Source organism: Ctenopharyngodon idella, chromosome 8, assembly GCF_019924925.1.
Source record: "Ctenopharyngodon idella isolate HZGC_01 chromosome 8, HZGC01, whole genome shotgun sequence".
Lineage (NCBI taxonomy): Eukaryota > Metazoa > Chordata > Actinopteri > Cypriniformes > Xenocyprididae > Ctenopharyngodon > Ctenopharyngodon idella.
In genome coordinates this window covers 14,525,771-14,546,928 of record NC_067227.1, presented here as the reverse complement: position 1 = coordinate 14,546,928, position 21,158 = coordinate 14,525,771, and the positions used below count along the sequence as shown (strand labels likewise).

The window sequence follows — 21,158 nt, the reverse complement described above, 5'->3', positions numbered from 1 at the left end:
GTCTGATGTGTTTTGTGGTTAAGAAGGCTGGGATTGTTGATTTGTCCTGTAGGACTCTATTTTTTCCATGACAGCAAACACTGTATATGTTGGCCGAGTCAGGGGAAACATTACCCTGTGAGCTTGCCAAACATAACAGAGCGAGAATTGTGTGTGTGTGTCTGTCTGGCTGTCTTTTGTGTATTTTGCATTTTACATTTCCATACGATTGCATGTGGAAAGTCTATATTTGTTTATGTGTGGTGGGATGATGATTAAGTGTGTGTGTTTGTGGTTTTGTGGCATTAATGGGCTGTTTACGAAGACAGTAAATAAGAGAGAATGAGGCTCTGACCATATTAAGCAATAACACTTCTCTGCTCTTCTCACTCTCAACACAATGACGTCTCCTAGGCCGAGTTTGTTGAGTTTCGCCCATGATGGAGTGATCTCTTCTCCAGTTCAGAAACCGCTGGACCTCAAACAGCTCAAGCAGAGAGCGGCCGCCATACCTCCTATAGTGAGTATGCCAACATTCATCTGCTTTACATCCTGCCGTTATTCGTGTTCAGTCAATTGTGGTTTGAATTTCATGAGGTTTTTGTATTAACAACTACCATATCTGGCCAGATTACACAGATTAGCATCTTCTCTCCATGTTGCCATGGTTACTAAAGCTGTTTTTAATCCCATGAGATGCTAGTTTTCCACCTCTGCTCTTAGCTATTCAGACACTCGTGATGAGCTAACAGCCGGCTGAATGGACTGAGCTCTGGTGAGAGGAGAGGTGTGGAAACTGATATGTGCTGTTTTAAGAGGAGCTTGTAATTTTTCCTCTCTTCTTTATTAGTCTTTTTTTTTTTTTTAAGGGACATATTTTCCCTCGAGTGCGGACTGACATTGAGTATGTTTGCAAAAACAAAATCATACCTTGATAGTGAACACTTTTGCTGTGTGATGTAGCCTATTATAATTCAGTTAGAATGGCCCAAAAATGCCTCTGTATGAGTTTTTGTCTTGTAATTTAATCATATTATGTAGTTAAGCAGTATCTCAGAAGCAAAGTGCTGTTTGCCGATTGCAAATGCGATATTGACAGTTCAATATATTTAAGTTAATATTGGGAGATACATTTTAGATGCAATATTGTCTGTTTTTGCTTCATTTTGCAAATGAAAATACTCAGCAGAATCATGGCACATCTCTGAGTAACACAAATTGGTGTTTTATTACTCAATGAATCCACTTTTTTTTTGATCAGGTGAGTTAATGATTCAATCACCCATTCATAAAGACAATCACTTGATTCATTCCTGAATTAATCAGCCATTTGAATCAATCGGTTGAATGAATGACTCAATGAGTCACCCATTAAGACAGTGACTTTCATGCCACCTACTGTGTTGACCTTATAAAGGTAAAAATACCCCTCGAAATCAATTTAAGGGGCAAATATTGTCCCCTTGAAAATTGAATTTCTGTCACTGCTGTGAACTGATCACCGCACAGAATGAAGAAAATAAAAAGCTTTGAGAGTCAGCTTTCCATGACTGGCCTAAACTAGTCAAGGTGCCAGAACAAAAACGCACTCAGCAAATTATTGTTTTAGACAAAATCACAGAAAGTATCATGATATAATTTTTTGTCACTATTGCACACCCCTAGCTGTCATGTTCATGTGCTTATAGTTGTGATTTAGCAAACGTGGTGTTTTTTTAATGACATCGGACAACTCCTCTTCCTGTTAATTCTGTTTTTCATGATATGGCACTTTTAAGTAAAATAGAAACATGTACACGTCTTGTGTAATGGTTTATAATAAGCATAAAATAAACAGTTTGCGTATATTTGTGTGTGTAGATGCCAGAGGTGTCGGTAGCAGGACGCGATAACCGGCCTGGGTTGCTAGGGAAGCAGCAGGCTATGCCCCATGCTCTTGCGTTGTATCAGCAGCAAATTACCATGGCACATGAATCATCCCAAGAGGCCAAGCAGCAGCAGCCACAGCCAACCAAATCTCAGCATTATCCAGGGGGCGGGGACTCCAGCAGCCCACGGGTCAGGACTCGCAGCCCTGGTGTCTCTGACAGAGAGAGAGAGGGTAAGCTGCTCTCTGTTCCTTATCCCACGTTATCCTTTCATCTGTTCCTTCAGTCAGCTTCCCTCCTCAGCTTTCTCAACCACCATTGTTTTCCTCGGTTGTGTCTACCCCACCAGTAAGCAAGTTCTGATGTGTGTGTGTCTGTGCACATGTGAGCGAGGGTTGTTGTATTTTTGAGCGCTGTGAAGAGTGTTGGTTGTAAATATAGTAAAAAAAAAAAAAAAAAAAAAGATGGTGTATTCAATCAAGACCCAACCACTTAGACAGACAGGCAGTGAACAACCATCAACAGCAGTTCACCTTGTTACCTGACATGTGCAGATATGAAATTAATTCTGTCTCAGTAAAAGGCTGATATGCACATTTAACATTGGCAAATTTTCACAGACAAAATCCAGTAATTTCAATAGGAATCTGGAATTTCATATCAGAGCAGAAGATTTCCCCATGCAGATTTTGCAACGGGTTTAAGTTGGTCACCTGGAATTGCCGCCTTAATATAAGAATTAATATAAGAACTATAAGAATGATGCTTGGTTTAAAAGTGTGAGCTGTGCTTCATACATCACTACACTGTTGACTATAGACCATCATCTTTTTTTTTTTGCCAGTTTTGCCAAAACTTTGCTAATGTGACCACACCTAAACACAGAAATCTTGTTTAGTTTCAATAAAATCTTGTAAATGCATAAAAAGTAATTCGCTTAAGATCTAAACCATTTAAACAAAACCATTGAAACTAAGCTGAAAACCAATTTTTTTTAAAAAAAATGTTTAAACATATAATAACATTGCTAGTCTTTACTCTCTGAACCCAAATTAAGGATGCACGATATGGTATGAGCTGAGAGAAGTTATTCTTATTTTTTATAATATCAGGAACAATTTCATATTTATTACACTGCTCTTTGGCAAACTTGAGTCTGAAAGGTTAGTTGCAGCATTCTGCTGTCAAATATGTTTTTGTATAATGACCACTAAAGTGTATGATTTCCATAGCTGTGCTAGATGTTATGTCTCTTTTATCACTCTGGCCTCTTTCAAAGTAAAAAAAAAAAAAAAAAAAGTTTCAACCCAAATCAATATTTCATGTTCCATTACTGTTATTTATTTGAAGATTGGCATAATACATGGGATAATATACAGTCAGCAGGTCATTTTATTTTATTTTGCAATAATCACTGTCTGTGCATTATCCTTTTCTTAAACTCTTCTGTATATTCTTTATTTAAATGAAATTAAGAGTGCAGACAAATTGGTGTAGATTTTTAGTATCGACCATAACATGAAAATATCATTGTAAGCCTTTTTTTTTTTTTTTTTTATACAAAGTTTCATGTCGGTGATTAAACACTGAATGAAAGACAAGCCTTTTAAAAAGAAGTTAAATGGATGAGGACATAGAGAGAAAGTCATCTTTTTCTGGAAAGGGTGGGATTATCTCATAATCTCAGTATCACTACATGCCATGAATAGGAGTCCTCAACAGGGAAATTTCATTAAGCAAATATTTTTGTGGTGTTACTTATTGTGGCCACTCAGCACTAAATTAAGTCACAAAACTGCTCCTTTTGAGTACTTGGAGAGAAAGAGTCTTGGGTCATGGCCATGTGATGAGCTGCAGTGTGTCTGTCCCTGCAGAGCTGGAGTGGAACGAGAGATGGCTTCAGGCTCTGCTACATGGATTACGTAGGTTTACACACCACACGCGCATACTCACATACTGTTAGATCAGACTCTAATCAAGCGTGTTGATTTCTGGGAGTGTGAATGATTCGCAGATGTGTTTGCATGCCGCTACGCTCGCAGATTCCAGCTTACAGTGTTGATGAGCCTTATGATGAGTGGAATAACTGAATAACTGCTATCCGTGTGTTTTCACACTGGAGATTGCTGCTTTTGTTGCAGGGGTTGTGATGATTTGAGCTTTGTCATTTTCACCTTCGCCAAAAAAGAGTGACATTGACTGCTATCCAGTAATCTTCCATTTGACAGTCATCTTTGTACGTTTTTGTCCATGTGTGCAGATAAATCCCGGGCATTCTCTCCTCTTGCGGACGGTAAAAAGATTCCCGGGGCTGATGACATTCGGGCTGTAAGTCTAGGCCGGCCAGTGATGTCACCGTACCAGCTCTCGCCCAGAGACATGGCCAAATTCAGCCACGAACAGCTGCTACACTACAATCCCTGTAAGACAATACTGCCCTGTCTAAAGTCCAAAAAATATGTTTGATTTATTTATTTATATCAGATAATATTCTATAATAATAAAATAAACATATATATTCATTCATTAAATTACAATATAATAAAATAATATTAATTAAAATATATGAATAAAAAAAAATCCATTTAAACATTAATGAAATTAGTCATTGCGTGCGCACATCCCTAATATATAAATGTTTTAATCACTCTCTTTCAGCATTGGCTTCCTCTCTACAGCCACAGGAGAGAATGGCTGCAGTGCGGCCTCTACATATCCCAGAACCCCCTCCTCTCATCTCCTCTGCCAAACCTGGCGGCTCTATCACGCAGGTAAGAGCAGCACTTAATCTCTCACAGTACCAATGTTCTTTTGATGTGGTATTACTGGGACCAATCATCAATATTATGTACAGTACATTCAAAGTGTTTTAATGGCATTTTAATATGTACATGCATAATTACGCTGGTGTTGTTGTTGTTGTTTTGTATTGAAGGGTACTCCAGTGCAATTGCACAACCCATCTCATGGCTCCGACCACGGGAAAATCCCAGCACCAGGATCCTTGGGTCTATCCTGGATGGACCAGAGGAAAATGGGTGAGTGTTAGTCGTGAGTGTGAGCGATCATACGTCAGCTATCCGTTTTCCATATCCAACGTCTCTTTCTGTCTCCTCAGGAGGGTTTCCAGTGGTTAAACAAGAGCAGTTGTCTCCGCGTAGCGCTGCCTCCTCTCAGGCTGAGAATCTCTCCACACAGGACAGTGCTGCATCGCGGGGTGAGTTTGGGACAAATCATCATCCCTCATCTCAATTCAGTCTTAGTTCAAAGAGATTAAAATGCAGAAATAGGGCTCATACCGTGAATAGATTGAAAACAGTATTTACTCTCTCTCACAGGCCCCATGCCAGCTGTTCAGGGTGGCAGCATCACAAAGGGCATCCCTGGCACACGTGTGCACCAAGAACCTCCCATTTCATATAGAGGAGGTTCGATCACTCAGGTAAGAAGCTTCCCTCCCTATAAAGGCCATTTTAGTCCTTTTTTTGTGAAAGAGAAGTGACACTGAAATGTATTCACAACCAATTGAATGAAATTTTACACAAATTACAGTGAGCAGTCAGCTCAGATAAATGGCTCTTCGACAAACAAATGAAACAAGCAGTTTGCGTCACAGCCATACCACATCATATTACGACATAACTGGTAATCAGTTGCCACAACAGCAGGTACACAGCGTCCAATCCTGTTTTCCCCTTTTATTAGTGTGTTTACACGTCTCATCGCAGCCTGACGTTACTGATCACTCAAACACACACTCGGTGTGCCAACTGACCTTCTGTGACACATATTACATGCTCAAACAAATCAGAATGTTGTTGGGTCGAGCGTTTAATCAGACCAAGGTCAAGTCTGCGTGCAGAGATAAGCTCTGTGTTTAACTCTGACATTTGGAAGAGTTATTGGCAGATTTATTGGGAGATAAGGAGCCATTGTCTACCTGATACAGGTAGTTATATGCAGCTGTACGAAACAAGGTATTTTAAGTAGTATGCTTGAAGCTGAAACATTTTTGACAAATTTGAAGTTGTCAAGCCTCTTATTTAAGCACATTTTAACATACATTGTTCAGTATTATAACCTAAAAATTTAATTATGAAATATCAGCAACACAAAGTGCTTGCTGCTTTGAATTCTCTGATCTCACAACACGAGGGTCAAACCAGGCCAGACTTGAGGAAGTCTGTCTTTTACCCGCTGTCTGTACACATTATAATTAGAGAGAGTATTTTAACTTTTTATTTTAAGTATTTATACTTATTGCATGGTGTAAATTTAAAGTCATTATCAAATTAAAATTGACCACAGTTGCTATCTTAGTAAATTTCCCTTATTTTATGGTAAACAATTCATCATTGCATGTCAAAAGTAAAGTAAAAGTGAAAGTTTTCATAATTTTTTTGAAAGACTTTGTGCCTCTAAAACCTTTTTTCTGCTGATTGTTGGAACATTGCAGTGTTTATTAATGAAATTTTTAAATAAAATTCATGTGTCCTCATAATATTTAAACAAAAAACATTAACTTGTCCTTGCAACAACATCTCTTCTCTGGTGACGTACGCACCGATGCGAGGGCTGGGAAACAATCTCCCATCCAGCAACCTGTTACTCGCATAAAAATGACTGCAGCAATTAGCAAGCAACAACCATCCAATCAAAATCAAGTCCTCAAGTCCCACCTTAAATTTTTTCTTGTTTGAGAAGTCGATTCACTCATATTTAGGGTTAAAATAGGGAAGAAGAGATGATCGCAACTTTAATTTTATGACAAATTTAAACAAAGCATTTTTTTTTTTTCATCTCTTTCAGGGCACTCCTGCAGATGTTTTGTATAAGGGCACAATAACCCGTCTAATCACTGAGGACAGCCCCAGCAGGGAGAGAAGCAGAGAAGACACTCCTTCCAAGGGGCGTGTAGTCTATGAGTGCGACGGTGCACACATCCTTTCCTTTGACCGTAAGTGTACACAAATATGTAAATGCTCACAACTTGTGACAAAGATAAAGTGATAAGGACAGAACTAGTCTCTTACTTTTGTGAGTGTTTGATCACACAGGGGGTCCAAATTCTAAGGAAGAGGGTCGTGGGGACATGGCTGGGATGAAGAGATCCTATGAGATGATGGAGGTTGGCATTTCTCGTGGGCCACCCATCAGAGACTCACTATCTGCCGCTGAAGGTAAGCATAAGACACTTTTTTTTTATTTTTTTTTTTATTTTTTTTTAATCAATCACGGATATGAAGTTTCACCATTTCTCGTTTTTTCAGTTTACATTCCTTAACCTGCCTTTTCTCTCTTCTGCAGGCTTGATCAGTCGAGCAATGCCTCATGAGCGTGATAGTCCTCATCCACACCACATCCGTGGATCCATATCCCAAGGTCAGCATGATCTCAGAAACACAGGCCACAGCCTTGACTGACCACCGTTAGCTTGAGGTGTTCATTGTCTGTCTGCTCTCTTTCTCTCTCAGGAATCCCACGAGATGACTGTCAGCGTCGGGAGGTTAAACAGATGAAAAGAGAGGGCTCTCCATCACCCCGTGGCCCTGGTCATCCCACTGATTCTCTTAAATCACGCTCTCATGAGAGTATGGTGCCCACCGTCAAAGAGGCAGGGCGCTCCATCCACCTGATCCCTCCTGAGGGGGTCGTGATAGGCAAGCCCAAAGAGGGCTCAATCACGCAGGTGACTTATAAATCTGACTTTTTTTTTTTTTTACTTGTTGTGGTGGAAAATCTCCCAAATTAATTAAAATATGGTAAAATTTTGAAAGTATGACACTTTCATTGCCATGTTATCATATTAGGTTTGGATTAATGCAGGAAGTTTGGCTTTGGTATCTTGGTATTGATAATTGATATATTGGCGAAAAATTAAACCGCCTTTGCAGCTGATGAAATTAAACCAAGGCTTTAAATACGGATATCTGTAGAAATTATAATTAACCAAATGCTCACTCAATGTGTCTTCTACAGGGCACCCCTCTGAAACAAGAGCCCATTGGTTCATCCAAGCGTCATGACGTACGCTCCATCATCGCCAGCTCTCCTCGGCCTTACTCCGGACTGGCCCCTCATCTAGAGCTCAGAACTGAGCACAGAGGGTCTGACAGGGCCCGCTATGACGAGGTGGGGAGCAAATCTCGACCCAGCGCTGTGGTCAGTGCCCCCAGCTCTCTGTCCCGTGCCTCCCCACTGGCGATGAGTGGAGAGCAGAGCAGCAGACCCCACCACAGTCCAGTGGGCTATGAAGATCACAAAAGATCTGGCTATCCTCCACCCTCACACAGAGCCTCTCCACTGTCCAGCAGAGAAACCTCACAGCGTGCACATGAAGGTATCATGTTCTACCAGTCAATAGCATTCAGTAGCTGGTGTGAGTTTTATGAGGTTTTAAAACTGCTCTGTGTGTTAGGCTCTAGTAAGGCTCAGCAGCAGGAGAGAAAGGCCACTCCCACCCCTCGAGAGGCGAGCTCTACTAAGTCTCCACTAACGGTGGGTGAGCACACTGCGTCTTTGGCCTATGAGAGGATCCTGCAGGGGCTGGGAACAGAGATGTACCACCGTGGCCAGATACCTCTATCATTTGACCCTGCAACTCTCCCCAGGGGCATCCCAATTGACCCAGGTATTGCACACATTTGCAATTTAGCAGTACAAATGACAGGGAATTTTAAAATGCCTGTAAAATGTTTGTAAAATCTTAAAATTAATGAAAAACTTTATGGAAAGTAAAATTACAGATTTTACCTTTTATTTTATATGATTTATTTGGAATTTCTCTTTTATTTTTTTATTTTCAAATTAATTAAATTATTTTGAAATTACATATACACTACTATTTAAAAGTTTGGGATTAGTAAGTTTATTTTTTAATTTTAAGAAATTAATGCTTTTATCCATCAAACATGCGTTAATTTGATCAAGTGACCGTGAAGACATAAATGCTGAAAGATCATGTGACACTAAAAAATTAGTGAAAGATTTCTGAAAGATCACGTGACACTAAAGATTCGAATAATGGCTGCTGAAAATTTTGCTTTGCCATCACAGGAATAAAATGAAAATGTGTTAAAATAGAACAGTTATATTGAATTGTAATATAATTTTACAATATTGCTGTTTTTACTGTATTTTTGATCAAATAAATGTAGCCTTAGTGAGCAAAAGAGACTTTTAACAAAATATCTTACCGATCCCAAGCTTATGAATGATAGTGTATTTGAAATTAATTTAAATATATCATTGGTGTGTCCAAAAGATCAACGTTTGATGATTTTCTTTATTCACATTATTTCTATCCATATTATACATTTATGATTGGTTCCTTATCAATTTTATGATCTTTAAATTCATGTATTCCTACTTCATATATTAACCATCATCATATATTCAAGTATTTATTCATTATTGTTACTCATTTGTTTCTTTTACGGTTTTATTTTATTCATGTTGTGATATCCAAGAATATGCCGATTGTATTCACATGTTCATATATGTTAAGAGATACATCTTAGGTATTTTGGTGTTTTGTCAGATATTGGAAGCGTTCCAGCTACTGTCTGAGTGATGATGTTTCTCAGAATTAGTAATTCACAGTAGTTCATCTGCTTTTCCAGAAACAGTGTTTTGCACGACGTAAGATATGGTATTTAAAAGTACTAGTTTCGCTGACTTTGTTCTAAAGGTTTTAAAACCACACCTCGTATATTTATTTCCGTCTATCTTTGCAACATTAACATTTGACCGGTCACGCCAACCTAATCTTTATATATCCCACTGTGATGTAATGGACCATTCTGTTTGACCTTTTCTTATCAGACCAAAACACAATTTAGGGGGCATGCAAGTTTCCTGCATATACATATATATGTTTATTGCTCTTGGTTCCTTACTTTATTCTTCCTCTTCTAGCTCTCAGCTAAAAGGGCCCTTCTTTTGTGTTCTCTTGTATTGTATTATGTATTGTCTCTGTTTGACTTTGTTTATTTTCTCCACAGCAGCGTATTACCTGCCCCGTCACCTGGCCCCCGCTCCTGGCTACCCTCACCCCTATCCACCCTATCTGATCAGAGGTTTCCCTGAAACAGCAGCCTTGGAGAACAGACAAACTCTCTTCAATGACTACATTACCTCCCAGCAGATGCACCAATGGCCCGCCGCTGCTGCCATGGCTGCCCAGAGACCTGACCTGCTCAGAGGCCTCACCCCTCGAGAACAATCCCTTAACTTAGCCTACTCACCCACACCTAGAGGTGAGGGGTCCTCAAAGGGGCCATAGCTTGTCCTTCACAAGTCTTCTAAGGAAATCGAGCACAATTTAAGTAGTTAATTCACTGAGAAGTACATGAGGGTTAGTAAACGATGGGGAATTCTCACTTTTTTGAAGAACTGTCAGTGACCTGGTGGAAGCTTTTATTTAGCTAAATACAGAAATTGGCACTGATATGTAAATATGGGCAATCATATTAAATATTACATGTTATATTAACATATGATCGTCAGAGGCACATTCATTTTTTTTTCTGTTTATTTGCAGGAACATCTGCATCTCCCATGGATCGTATCGCATACATCCCAGGAACCTCTCCAGGTTTCCCCAGCGGAGCCTACAACACCTCTCCAATCTCTCCAGGTACAGAGCAGTACACTCACTCAAACACTCCACATGGTGATTTAAAAACTAATTTTCAGTGCTATTCAAGTGCTATTCACTTCACTTTATATTTTATTCTCTCTTAACAGTGGGAGCCTCTCACATGAGCAAGATCCAAGGCAGTTCAACGTCCTCCGAGAGAGAAAGAGAACGAGAGAGGGAGAGGGAGAGAGAAAGAGAGCGCGAAAGAGAGAGAGATCGCGAGAGAGAGCGAGAGAGGGACAGGGAGCGAGAACGAGAGAGAGAACGTGAAAAAGATCGGGACAGGGAAAGAGAAAGAGACAAGTCTCTCGGTCATGGTAACGTGGAGCACGCCCCTATATGGAGACCAGGTGAGCGCCCTTACCGTCTTTGTACTGTCTACATTTGGGGGCATATAGTATTAATTGTATGGTATAATTTTGGCAGATTTAATAGTTAATTTGATAAATCATTAATTGATTTACAGCTTTTTTACTACTGTTTATATACTATTATAGTATTTATTAATATTTTAAAATTGCATTTATTTTTACATTTTCAGGGTTTTTTTGTTGTTTATTTTAGTAATTTTATGTACTTTTGACGTTTTTATTAGCTTTTGGAGGTTTTTATTTCTATATAGTGTTAATTTAATTTATTTTAAATAATTTTAAACATTTATTTCAGATGAAGTAATTTTGAAAGTTTTTCATCTAATATTTATATTTTATTTTATTTCAGCGTTAGTGTGCTTTAGTCAATAGTCAGTATGCAAACCATTATTGCTAAACATCCAAACATTGTGTCCAAACAGGAGCACCAGAACAAATGGGCGGCAGCAGCAGTTCTCGTCCCCCTTCTCATCCATACAGTCACCAGTCGTCCCCGCTCTCCCCCCGTCCCCAGGACAGCCTGCAGCAAAGACCCAGTGTCCTGCACAACACCAGCTCTAAGAGCCTTACCAACTCTGAGCACAACAGTCCCTCTGTGCTGCGGTGAGTCTCCACCTCTCATACTGCAAATGGTCAATCTAATGAGATAAATGTGATGAAGCTGGCTTAAATTTGTTTATCTTTACCTTTCTTCAGGCAACCAGGTTCTGCTCGCTACCCGGGCTTCAGTGGGCACCTCCAGAGGTCTGGTTTACCCAGCGAGGGTTACCCATCCGGTACGGACCCAAACTCTAAAGACTCAAGTAGAGATGGGGGCAAAAGCCATGGGCGAGGAGGTCTGCCCAAACATCAGGACCTTTCATCCTCTTCCAAGTCTGACCCCAAGTTGGCTAGTCCTGGTGGGGCATACCCGTACAGCCAGGCCTCTGGTGCCCACCTCGGTCTGTCCACGAGTCGAGGGCACCCCATGCTGGCTCCCGAAAGCAACAGCGGCAGCAGTTCCATCCCGTCCCGCGGTGGGGACGGCGTCAGCAGCGCGTCAAGTAGGGAAAAGACTCAAAACAAAGTGATGTCCATACAGGAACACGAACTTCGAGCACTCGGTAAGACCACCATGACAGCGGCCAACTTCATAAACGCGATAATCATGCATCAAATTTCTTGTGATGCGGCGATGCCAGAGACTGGTGCGCTCGCGACCAACGGCACCTGTGATGGTAAGACGCTCTGGGACCTTTGGGCCGTTAACGCCACCTTCCCTCCCCTTCCCATCCTTCCTATTCTCTACCAATCCACCCAAAACCTTTCCATCCCTCCACCATTCCTCTACCCCTCCTGCGCCCCTGCCCCATCCCCGCCCCCTTACGTCTGTGGCCTAGTGCACGCTTGTGGTGGTTGGCATTGATCAGAATCAACCCAATTTCCATTATTCTTTCGGTTTGGTTCATTTTGTTTACTTTGAATATGCTTCTACCCTTTGCTTTTTATCTTTTTTGGCATCTGAAGCATTGCTTAAAGACCACCAAAGGTTTTCCTCCCCATTTTGTATCACCTAAACTCATTAGACCTTTTGCCAAATCATAATTTTCAAGGGGAGATTCTGCACGTTTCGGTCCAAACTTCCACAGTTTAAAATATTGAAGCACATTAAACGATTTGAGCTTCTGCTCGGAAACGGCCACAGGCGTATAACTTAGTGAACTGATAATTCACTCTGCCCTAACGGTCCAGAATCACGTGTCTGGAGACAAGCTTTTCTAGACCAGAGAGATCCTGAGGTGAACTTTAAGAGCTCATTCATTCAACAGTGATGTGGTTGCTCATTGTTTCATAACTTCCTTATCGGTTTGCCTCTTGTGTTCCCCTATTCTTCTTCTTTTTTTTCCATTTGGGGAACATTTCATAGCTCTTCGTGTTTGCTTCCTGTTTCATTTCCTGTTTTGGAGGGAGGGCACTCTGGCACTATGACAGTTTGATAGCTGCATGAAGCAAACAATTACACAAGTTATATAGAAAGAGGGTCAAGATGGATCTGGACCTGAAAGAATTTCAAGGTGTTTGGTTCCTTAACGGTTGTTGAACATCTGCATTCTTCTGCCATGCAGAACGTGTTACTAAAATACATTTAACTGAATCTACAGCAGAAATTGTTTTGTGAGCTTGCAGTCTGAAATGAATGTGAAAGACTCAGACAATACTACCGAGTCCTTGGCTGTTGCACAAAAGCCAGTGTAGTTTGATTCACATATAAATGACTCTTATGAACTAGGTTTTTTTTTTAATGAATCAGGCAAAATCCTCATATCTCTCAAATCCTCAAAGCTATTGAACGCATGAGTCATGTTATTAATTTTAGTACACACTGTTCAAAAGTTTAAGGTCATTAAGATTTTTAATTTTTTTTTTCTGGATTTACTTTTATTCAGCAAGAATGCATTAAATTGATCAAAAGTGACAGTAAAGACATTTATAATGTTCTAAGAATCATGATTTCAACAAAAATATTAAGCAGCACAACTGTTTTCAATAAGAACTTTCTCTTGAGCACTAAGCACCCAACTTTTGAACGGTAGTGTATATTGTTATGATCATATTTATCAGAGGGGCTTCTGCAAAAATGCTAAAAGAATCGCTACGTACCTTAATTCTGATTCCACGTAATGATTCCAAAATCATTAATTCTTTATGATTTACATTGGTACATTTAACCAATGTTATCCTTGGATTTTAGATCAAATTACCAATAAAGGTCTATACTTTGTTCAAGCCTGCGTAGTGTGGAGAAAGTGAAACAATACAAATGTACAGCTGCAGGAAAAAGGAAAATCTCTTTGACTCTTACTCCTGGTAATCAAGCAGATGTATCCACCTCTCCAACCTTCACAGCTCATTTGAAACACATTTTGCTTCTGTTTTATTGTTGTGTTTTTGTTCTAAGCATTTCTTAAGCATTCAGTCGGCACAGTGCTCTGCTACAGTCAGATGCCTCCATAATGTTGGCTTGATCTCTGAACACACATGTGAGCAAGTCATTAAGTAATCCCAGAGCCTGTATGTGACCGCACTGCTTTCACACCCGTCTCTGCTCTTAACTTCAGAGTACTCCAGAGCTTCTGCCACACCATACTCAATTGCACTTTCATGTCTTCTTCTCCACCTGTGTGTGTGCTTCCCTGTCCTCTCTGCAGCTCATCAGCTGTATGGGTCTGAGGATAGACTTTCTCCAGGTCAGCAGCCATCCTCTGCCATCAAAGGCTCTCAGAGAGTGGTCACCCTCGCCCAGCACATCAGCGTAAGTGTCTGTCAGATCAAGACATTTTCTTTGTTGAAAGTGGCTCATTAGATTTCTGAGTCAGAACCTGGGTCAGAAATTAACAGGGGCTTGGGGCAAAAATGTCATGAAAATGCCCAACAAATTCAAGGGGGCAAAAAATGCCCCTGCACAATTTAACTAAATCTATTTATGTTGTGAATAAAGTGAACACGCATAAGTGTCAATTTGCAACATTACATTAAGATCTGCGCACGTTGCATCAGATTTCTTTTTACGCATTTTTTGCAGGGTTGAGCATTATAACCAATCACACGTTTCTGTTGAGCATATGAATTCAATGACCATTCAGAGGTGTTTAGGTTAGTCACCACTGAAAATGTTGAGAGTTTTGTTCAGTGCGCACACTGACTGAATTCTACACTCTCGAAAATTCTCAGTGAGTACGAGATTCGTTTTGCAGTGTTCCTCTTTTTTAAATTTCTCATTTATATGTAGGTCATGTACATTATGCAACTGTTGTGAAAATACATATATGACACCTTTGAGCAGTATCAAACAGTCTGTTGATAAAATTTTACTGGTAACAGTCTATAGTATTAAGATTAAAGTAATTGGTTTTAATTTAAGAATTCGACACGGATAACAATTAATAAGGTAATTATAAAAAATGCCCAAATATTAACTTTTAACAGTATCACATGAGTAAGAGTGTTGTCCTTCTGAATAGAAATGTGTACTTGTTCCCTTCATGCTCATCATCAAATGGACGTCTTCTCTTTACAGGAGGTGATCACTAAAGACTACACACGCCAGTCACAGCAAGGTCAGATGGGAGGTCAATCATCTCTGCAGCCTGTGTTTGGGTATCACAACTCCCCTGTGCTGGATCTCACCCGTCCACCTAGCACCCCCCAAGCCCAGACACCCACCGAACCCAATGCCCGCTACACCCCAGAAGGCACTGCTGCGGAGAGGGAGAGAGGGAGAGACAGGTCTCCTCCTCAGAGTAAGGCGTCTCCAGTGAGTCTGGCTGCTGATGGGATTGAACCGGTTTCACCACCAGGGGTTTCGGAGCCTGAGACGCCAGGAGCCGCCTACCCCAATGAACAAGCAGAGCAAGGGTATATAACATACAAAGGCATTCACACAATAGGGATAGAAGTCAGACTCATTACCATGAATCAGTTCTTTATAACAGTTTCACAATAAACTGTTCAAAACAACAATTTAGAGGTTCTCAGTCCACTGTCTGGTTCTATCCAATTCTTGAAAGAATCATTAAAAATATTTGACTCAGTTGAAGGTTTCATTCATGAATTGGACATCTTTCGTACTATATTTTCATTAATTGTTCTCTACTTTTGTCTCAGTATGGGATCTCGTTCTCCGGCCAGTAGCTCTCAACCACCAGCCTTCTTCAGTAAACTGACTGAGAGCAACTCCGCCATTGTCAAGAGCAAGAAGGAAATGATTAAAAAGATGGTGGTTGGAGCAGAGGCTGAATTCAGTAAGTTCATGCGACTCGATCAGTTTTTTGTTGTAGTTTTTTTTGCAGAGAAAATAACTGGCATTGATGTGCATGTTTGTTTCTGGCTAAAAGGCCTCAAACTTATCTTTTTCTGTTTCCCTTTTAGACCAGGGCCAACCTGGGACAGAAATCTTCAACATGCCTGCCTCTACAAATGCAGGTGAGCAGCTCCGCCTTTTAAACTGCTTTCCTGTGTCTCAGGAAAAGCTTGACAAAGAACAGGACTGTGTGAAGTAAAAGTTAACACAACCACTGTAACATCTCTTCATAGGACCTGTGAGCGTGCGCAGTCACCCGGCACCAGAGGCCAGTGGTAATACTATAGGTCTGGAGGCCATCATCAGGAAAGCCCTCATGGGTAAATATGATGAACAGATGGACGATCGCTCGCCGTCCAACTCTGTCAACTCGATGAATGCTGGCGTACCAGCTGCTGTCGTGCCACCAGCTTCAGCGGATGGGCGTTCTGAAGACCCCTACTCCCTGCCAGGTGCGCCAAATAAACCCTTGATAATTCACCTACCTTCATGGCAGCATGTGTCAGGTTTTGACACCTTTTTTGGACCAAATGTCCCCACAAAGATAATAAATTATTAACAGCATATTATTACAGGACGAACCTGTATTTAATGCAGTAATTGTAGTTTTGTTGTTTTTTTGAGGTAAAGGACATGTCACCTAACCTGTCCATTTTGGCACCTGCATTGCTGGAAAAACTTGTCAATGGCGGGGAAGCGTTGTCATAAATGGCATTAAAAGATTTAATATTTGTTTGTCTGAATGTGTCTGATTTGTGCCCTGTGTTTGGGTTCAGGTAAATCCAAAGGGGGGCGCTCTAATGGTCGCAAGACTAAGTCTCCTGGTCCTGGTCTGTCTGGAGGTGAGAGACCTTCATCTGTGTCCTCTGTCCACTCTGAGGGAGACTGTAACCGTCACACCCCACTTACCAACAGAGTGTGGGAGGACAGGCCTTCATCTACAGGTACGTACAGTCCAGGCGAGAAACTAATCAAATGTTGCCAACAATGCATTTGGACAAGTATTTTTTTATTATATAATATATATTGCTTAATTTATGTTTAATGCAAAATTAGATCTACAAATCTACACTACCATTCAAAAATGTAGGGTCAGTAAGATTTTTTTTAAGAGAGGGAGAGAGAAATTAACTCTCTAATTCAGCAAGGACACATTAAATTGATCAAAAGACATTAGCTGCGTTTACATGGACCCTAATAATCCGAATGAAATCTGACAAGTAGCACAGTTGGAATAAAAAAAGTCACATGTAGCCACATCAATCGGAATTGGCCAAATCCGATTAAAAATTTTAAACCTTTTCTAATCTGATCGAGAGGACATGTAAACACTTGATTAGATTGAAAACTGAGACTGGAAAGTATTGCACATGTTCAGGTGACAGAGATGGTGCAATGATGTATGACGCGAGGAACGAGCTGTTGTTGTTGTTCAATGAAGTGTCGTAAATGACTGTCATGTCAGTCTAAAATTCTTCCACTCATCGTCGGTGAAGTGGAGAAGGACAATGTCCCACCAGTCCTTGTTTCAGACTCTCATCCATAGACACCTTGTTTTGGGAGCAAGAAGGGGTGTTTTTACTGCTTGATCAATATAAGCAGCACAGCAAAAGATGTAGGAGAATAATATGCGCAAATAGCGGGAAACTGTATATTTATTCAGTGCTCGCATGTCAAAAAATCAATTCCTATTTGAAGCTTGTGACATAAACATGCACATTAACCTGATCACTTTATTTAGCATTCATGTAAACACTACGTTCAGATTCATCAATCGGAATGATTTTTTCCCGATTGAAACAAAAGGTGTCCATGTAAACGTAGCTATTTATAATGTCACAAAAATTTTCAACATTGATATTAAGAAGGAATGTTTCTTGAGCAGCAAATCATCATATTAGAATGATTTCTGAAGGATCATGTGACACTGAAGACTGGAGTAATGATGCTGAAAATTCAGCTTTGATATCACAGGAATAAACTACATTTTAAAATATATTCAAATAAAAAAGTTATTTTAAATTGTAACAACATTTCTAAATAATACAGTTTTTACTGCATTTTTGATCAAATAAATGCAGCCTTTGTGAGCATAAGAGACTTCTTTCAAAAACATAAAAAAATCTTGCCAACCCCAAACTTTTGAATGGTAATCTCTATGTATTTATTCATCTATATTTGCTGATGTTTTTTTCTGGTTCCTCCTCTCAGGCCCCACTCCATTCCCCTGTAATCCCCTGACCATGCAGATGCGTCTCCCCAGCGGGATCATGTCGGGACCCTCACCTTCCCCTACACATCCAGGCTCTTCGGCGCCCACACAGGGCCAGACTCAGCCCCGCACTTGGGAGGAAGAACCCAAACCTCTGCTGTGCTCTCAATACGAGACCCTGTCAGACAGCGAGTGAACACAACTCACGCCGCGTACACTAGGACTGAACGTTTGCTGCTTTATGAACAGAAACTTGTTACTGTAAACAGGGATGTTCGTGAACACACACGTACTCATGTCCATTCTGACAAACTTATGGGAACATACATCCATCTGCGCTCATGCCCTCTGATACCTCTTCACACAAATTCATACATACAGAGACACACATCCCGTAATCGATCCCTAGCGCACGCACGCAAGCTGTTAGTGAAAGAGCATTACATGGCCACAGACGTGTGTTGATGTGTCTGTGTTTGTGAATGCGCACACATGTATTAGCGTGTGCCGTCACTCCAGGACTACTCGTTGGAAAAATCACTTTTTAGTTTTTTTTTGTTGTGTGTGTGTGTGTGTGTGTATATATATATATATATATATATACACACACACACACAACACACACTTCTATTTTGTTTTGCTGGCCTTATAAGAGTTGACTCATGGACTTGTCTGTTTTGTTGACACATTTTGGAGCATTCCTCATTAGACTGCTCAGGACACATACTCTTATACTGTAAAACAACTGCAAACTGTTTATTTTGTGTGTGTGGCATAATGCAAAGGCTGGATGAATCCTCTGCAGAAACACATGTACGTCCTCTTAGTTCTCATATGCATCTGTAGCCCTTCATTATGGTTTCTGGGAGTGTTCATGTGTTGCAAACATGACCCTGTAATTTTTTTGTAACTGGTTTGATGCTGTTGGGCCATCCGATTGTGTGTGATGAAACAAGACCTTCAGAGAGGCAGGTTAGCTGATCCCTGTGCTAAACCGTGCTGGTTTTGAAGCAAATTTCATCCTGTAACATTCTGTCCTTATCTTGCTATTTCAGAGAGTTTACATGGGTGACCATATCATTGGTTTACAGGGTACACACGTTTTGACATCAAACCTTCATTTTTTACTTTAGTTTTGACACTCAGAAACGACTCTAGCTGACCAATAATATTCTTTTCTGTCATCTCTGTGACAGCTGATGGGAGACGTTTCATTTAGTTTTGAACTATTTTGGATTGTTTTTTTTATGTACATGAAACTTGATTGCATGTTTTTTTGTAATGAGTTAAGCACTTAGTCAGCAAACGGTTCCTGTTGGTGTCCTTCAACAGATGCCGACCTGAATGCAACTTTTTACACAGCATTTAATTTTGTTAATTTCTTATACAGTGTTTTGTTGATTTGTTTCTTCACCTACCCCGTCGAGTGTTCCACTCTCTAGCGACAATCACCGGCAGAGAGTTGAGCGAGTGGACGCATCTTTAGAGGAAGCTGCTTTATCGGGTCTGAATGTCCCAACAAACCTGATGTTTTCACGTCACCTATTTGTTCAAGAGTTAAAGCCATGCTGTCTGGCCAGTCCTTTGACATGACACTCACTGAGAGCTGCTTTACTTTCGCTCTTTGTGCTTGAATGAAGGGTTCGGGTTGTTTTTTCCCCCCCGTGGGCTCATATGAGGAGATGATATATCCTGCATAATAGAATAAAGAGGTGAGCAGATGCCACACCTCATATAACCTGTAGTCCTTCACGCTGTACAGTTTTAAAGATAATTCTAGTGTTAAGTGCCATGTATTTGACATACATTTCTGAAGTTAAAACTACCAAGTGACTACGCACAAGTTTTTTTTTTTTTCCTTTTTTTTTTTTTTTTTATTGTTTGCTCCTTGTTATGCCAGAGTTGTACAATTTGTCACACAGGCACAATTTAAAATCGTGAAGGAGACATTGACTGTGTCAGTCTCTCTAAAACGCCTCTCTTTCGGACCACCTCAGTGGTGGGGTTACTAATTGTTTTGCATGCATATTAGATATAATGAAATGTTTTAATTCGTATTGTTTGACTTTTATTTGTCACTATGAAAGGTATCTTTAACAGTTCAAACTGCAATATTCATTGTAACCTCCAGACTTTGGGGATATTTTTGGAAGCTAATTAAAAGATGAAACTTAAAGTTCAGCAGTGGGTTTTATCCGGTTTGAGGGCTTTTGTTGTTGCTTTGGTGGTCAAGGACAGTTTTAGTGCACTACCTAGTGTGGTTTTGTAAAATGGGCTTTATCTTCAGTCACTTCAATCCCAAATACACTCTCATCAAGGTCCCCAAATGGGGTCTGCAAACAGTAGCTATACTTTTTTGTTAACCTTAACAACCACACAAACATCCCAGAATGCTCTGATTTTGAGATTCATTCTCTGACATATCACTCCAGACAGTATTGTATTTAGTGGACAAGTCACTCTAAAGTTCAGTGTTTTCTTGTATAGCGAGCCCTTTTTTCCTCTATATTGACTGTTTGTTTGATCTTTTGCTGAGGACAGTATTGCACTTTCCTTAGACGAGGCGCCGTTTTATTTGTAACCGATAAACGTAAACAAAGCTGAGAGATTAAAACAAATGAAGAGGAGCGAGATGGGAAAACAGCGGTAATAGTCGCCCCTCTTTAGAGTGAAAAGGTTAAGTGGGTATTTGGGTGGCATCTGTTTTTGTACAACCATTTTGTGCATATTCCTTTTCTTTCTTTTGTATTAAGACCCACTGTATTATAGCGAGGAGTGTAAATAGACCTAAAAGGATGTAAATATTTATGTGATTTGCTGCAAGATTGATATTCACACTGTTGTATTTCAACATGGCCACCAGCAAGCTTTGTGGATAGCAGTGTAAAAATTAAACCGGAAAAAAAAACAGACACTGCCTTAATGTTTAAATAAAAAGCTTATTGCCATTGATTTGTTTGCTGTCTTTTTTTGGGGGGAGGGTTAATGCTAAACATCTTATCCAACTTAATACATCAGAGTCCTCATAGTCATGGAGAGCATGCCAATATCAGGGAGGTTTGCAACCTGTCATTTCCAGGTATGGGACTTTCTCAAAGTCCCCCTGTGGTGAAAATTAAGTTTTTAAATGTTGTTTATATGTCTGTGTGGTGTTTTTAATATGCTTTAAGACAAACCATGTGCAAATTCATAAGTTAACCCTATTGCTGAGTATTTTCTCCTTAAAACTTCAGTGTACCAAAGACGG

At 40.2% G+C, this 21,158-nt stretch overlaps 1 protein-coding gene across 5 annotated transcripts in view; it reads left to right on the top strand.

The window, feature by feature from the left end:
- The window catches only part of ncor2 (nuclear receptor corepressor 2), a 108,824-nt gene extending 87,961 nt beyond the window's left edge, over positions 1–20,863 (top strand). For 2 of the 5 annotated variants that reach the window (XM_051904429.1, XM_051904428.1), the window contains 26 exons: positions 394–499; positions 1,840–2,080; positions 3,722–3,769; positions 4,108–4,269; positions 4,506–4,618; positions 4,783–4,885; positions 4,966–5,064; positions 5,186–5,289; positions 6,657–6,804; positions 6,905–7,027; positions 7,155–7,229; positions 7,322–7,536; positions 7,827–8,187; positions 8,266–8,478; positions 9,851–10,105; positions 10,390–10,485; positions 10,596–10,838; positions 11,282–11,462; positions 11,556–12,076; positions 14,048–14,151; positions 14,917–15,254; positions 15,504–15,640; positions 15,768–15,821; positions 15,933–16,151; positions 16,476–16,643; positions 17,911–20,863. In XM_051904429.1, coding sequence (XP_051760389.1) covers positions 394–499; positions 1,840–2,080; positions 3,722–3,769; positions 4,108–4,269; positions 4,506–4,618; positions 4,783–4,885; positions 4,966–5,064; positions 5,186–5,289; positions 6,657–6,804; positions 6,905–7,027; positions 7,155–7,229; positions 7,322–7,536; positions 7,827–8,187; positions 8,266–8,478; positions 9,851–10,105; positions 10,390–10,485; positions 10,596–10,838; positions 11,282–11,462; positions 11,556–12,076; positions 14,048–14,151; positions 14,917–15,254; positions 15,504–15,640; positions 15,768–15,821; positions 15,933–16,151; positions 16,476–16,643; positions 17,911–18,107 — 4,624 coding nt within the window. In that variant the 3' untranslated portion in view covers positions 18,108–20,863. The remainder of the gene's footprint in view (positions 1–393; positions 500–1,839; positions 2,081–3,721; positions 3,770–4,107; positions 4,270–4,505; positions 4,619–4,782; positions 4,886–4,965; positions 5,065–5,185; positions 5,290–6,656; positions 6,805–6,904; positions 7,028–7,154; positions 7,230–7,321; positions 7,537–7,826; positions 8,188–8,265; positions 8,479–9,850; positions 10,106–10,389; positions 10,486–10,595; positions 10,839–11,281; positions 11,463–11,555; positions 12,077–14,047; positions 14,152–14,916; positions 15,255–15,503; positions 15,641–15,767; positions 15,822–15,932; positions 16,152–16,475; positions 16,644–17,910) is intronic. The other 3 variants (XM_051904432.1, XM_051904430.1, XM_051904431.1) reach the window with 2 other exon arrangements.
- The last annotated feature ends 295 nt before the right edge of the window (positions 20,864–21,158 follow it).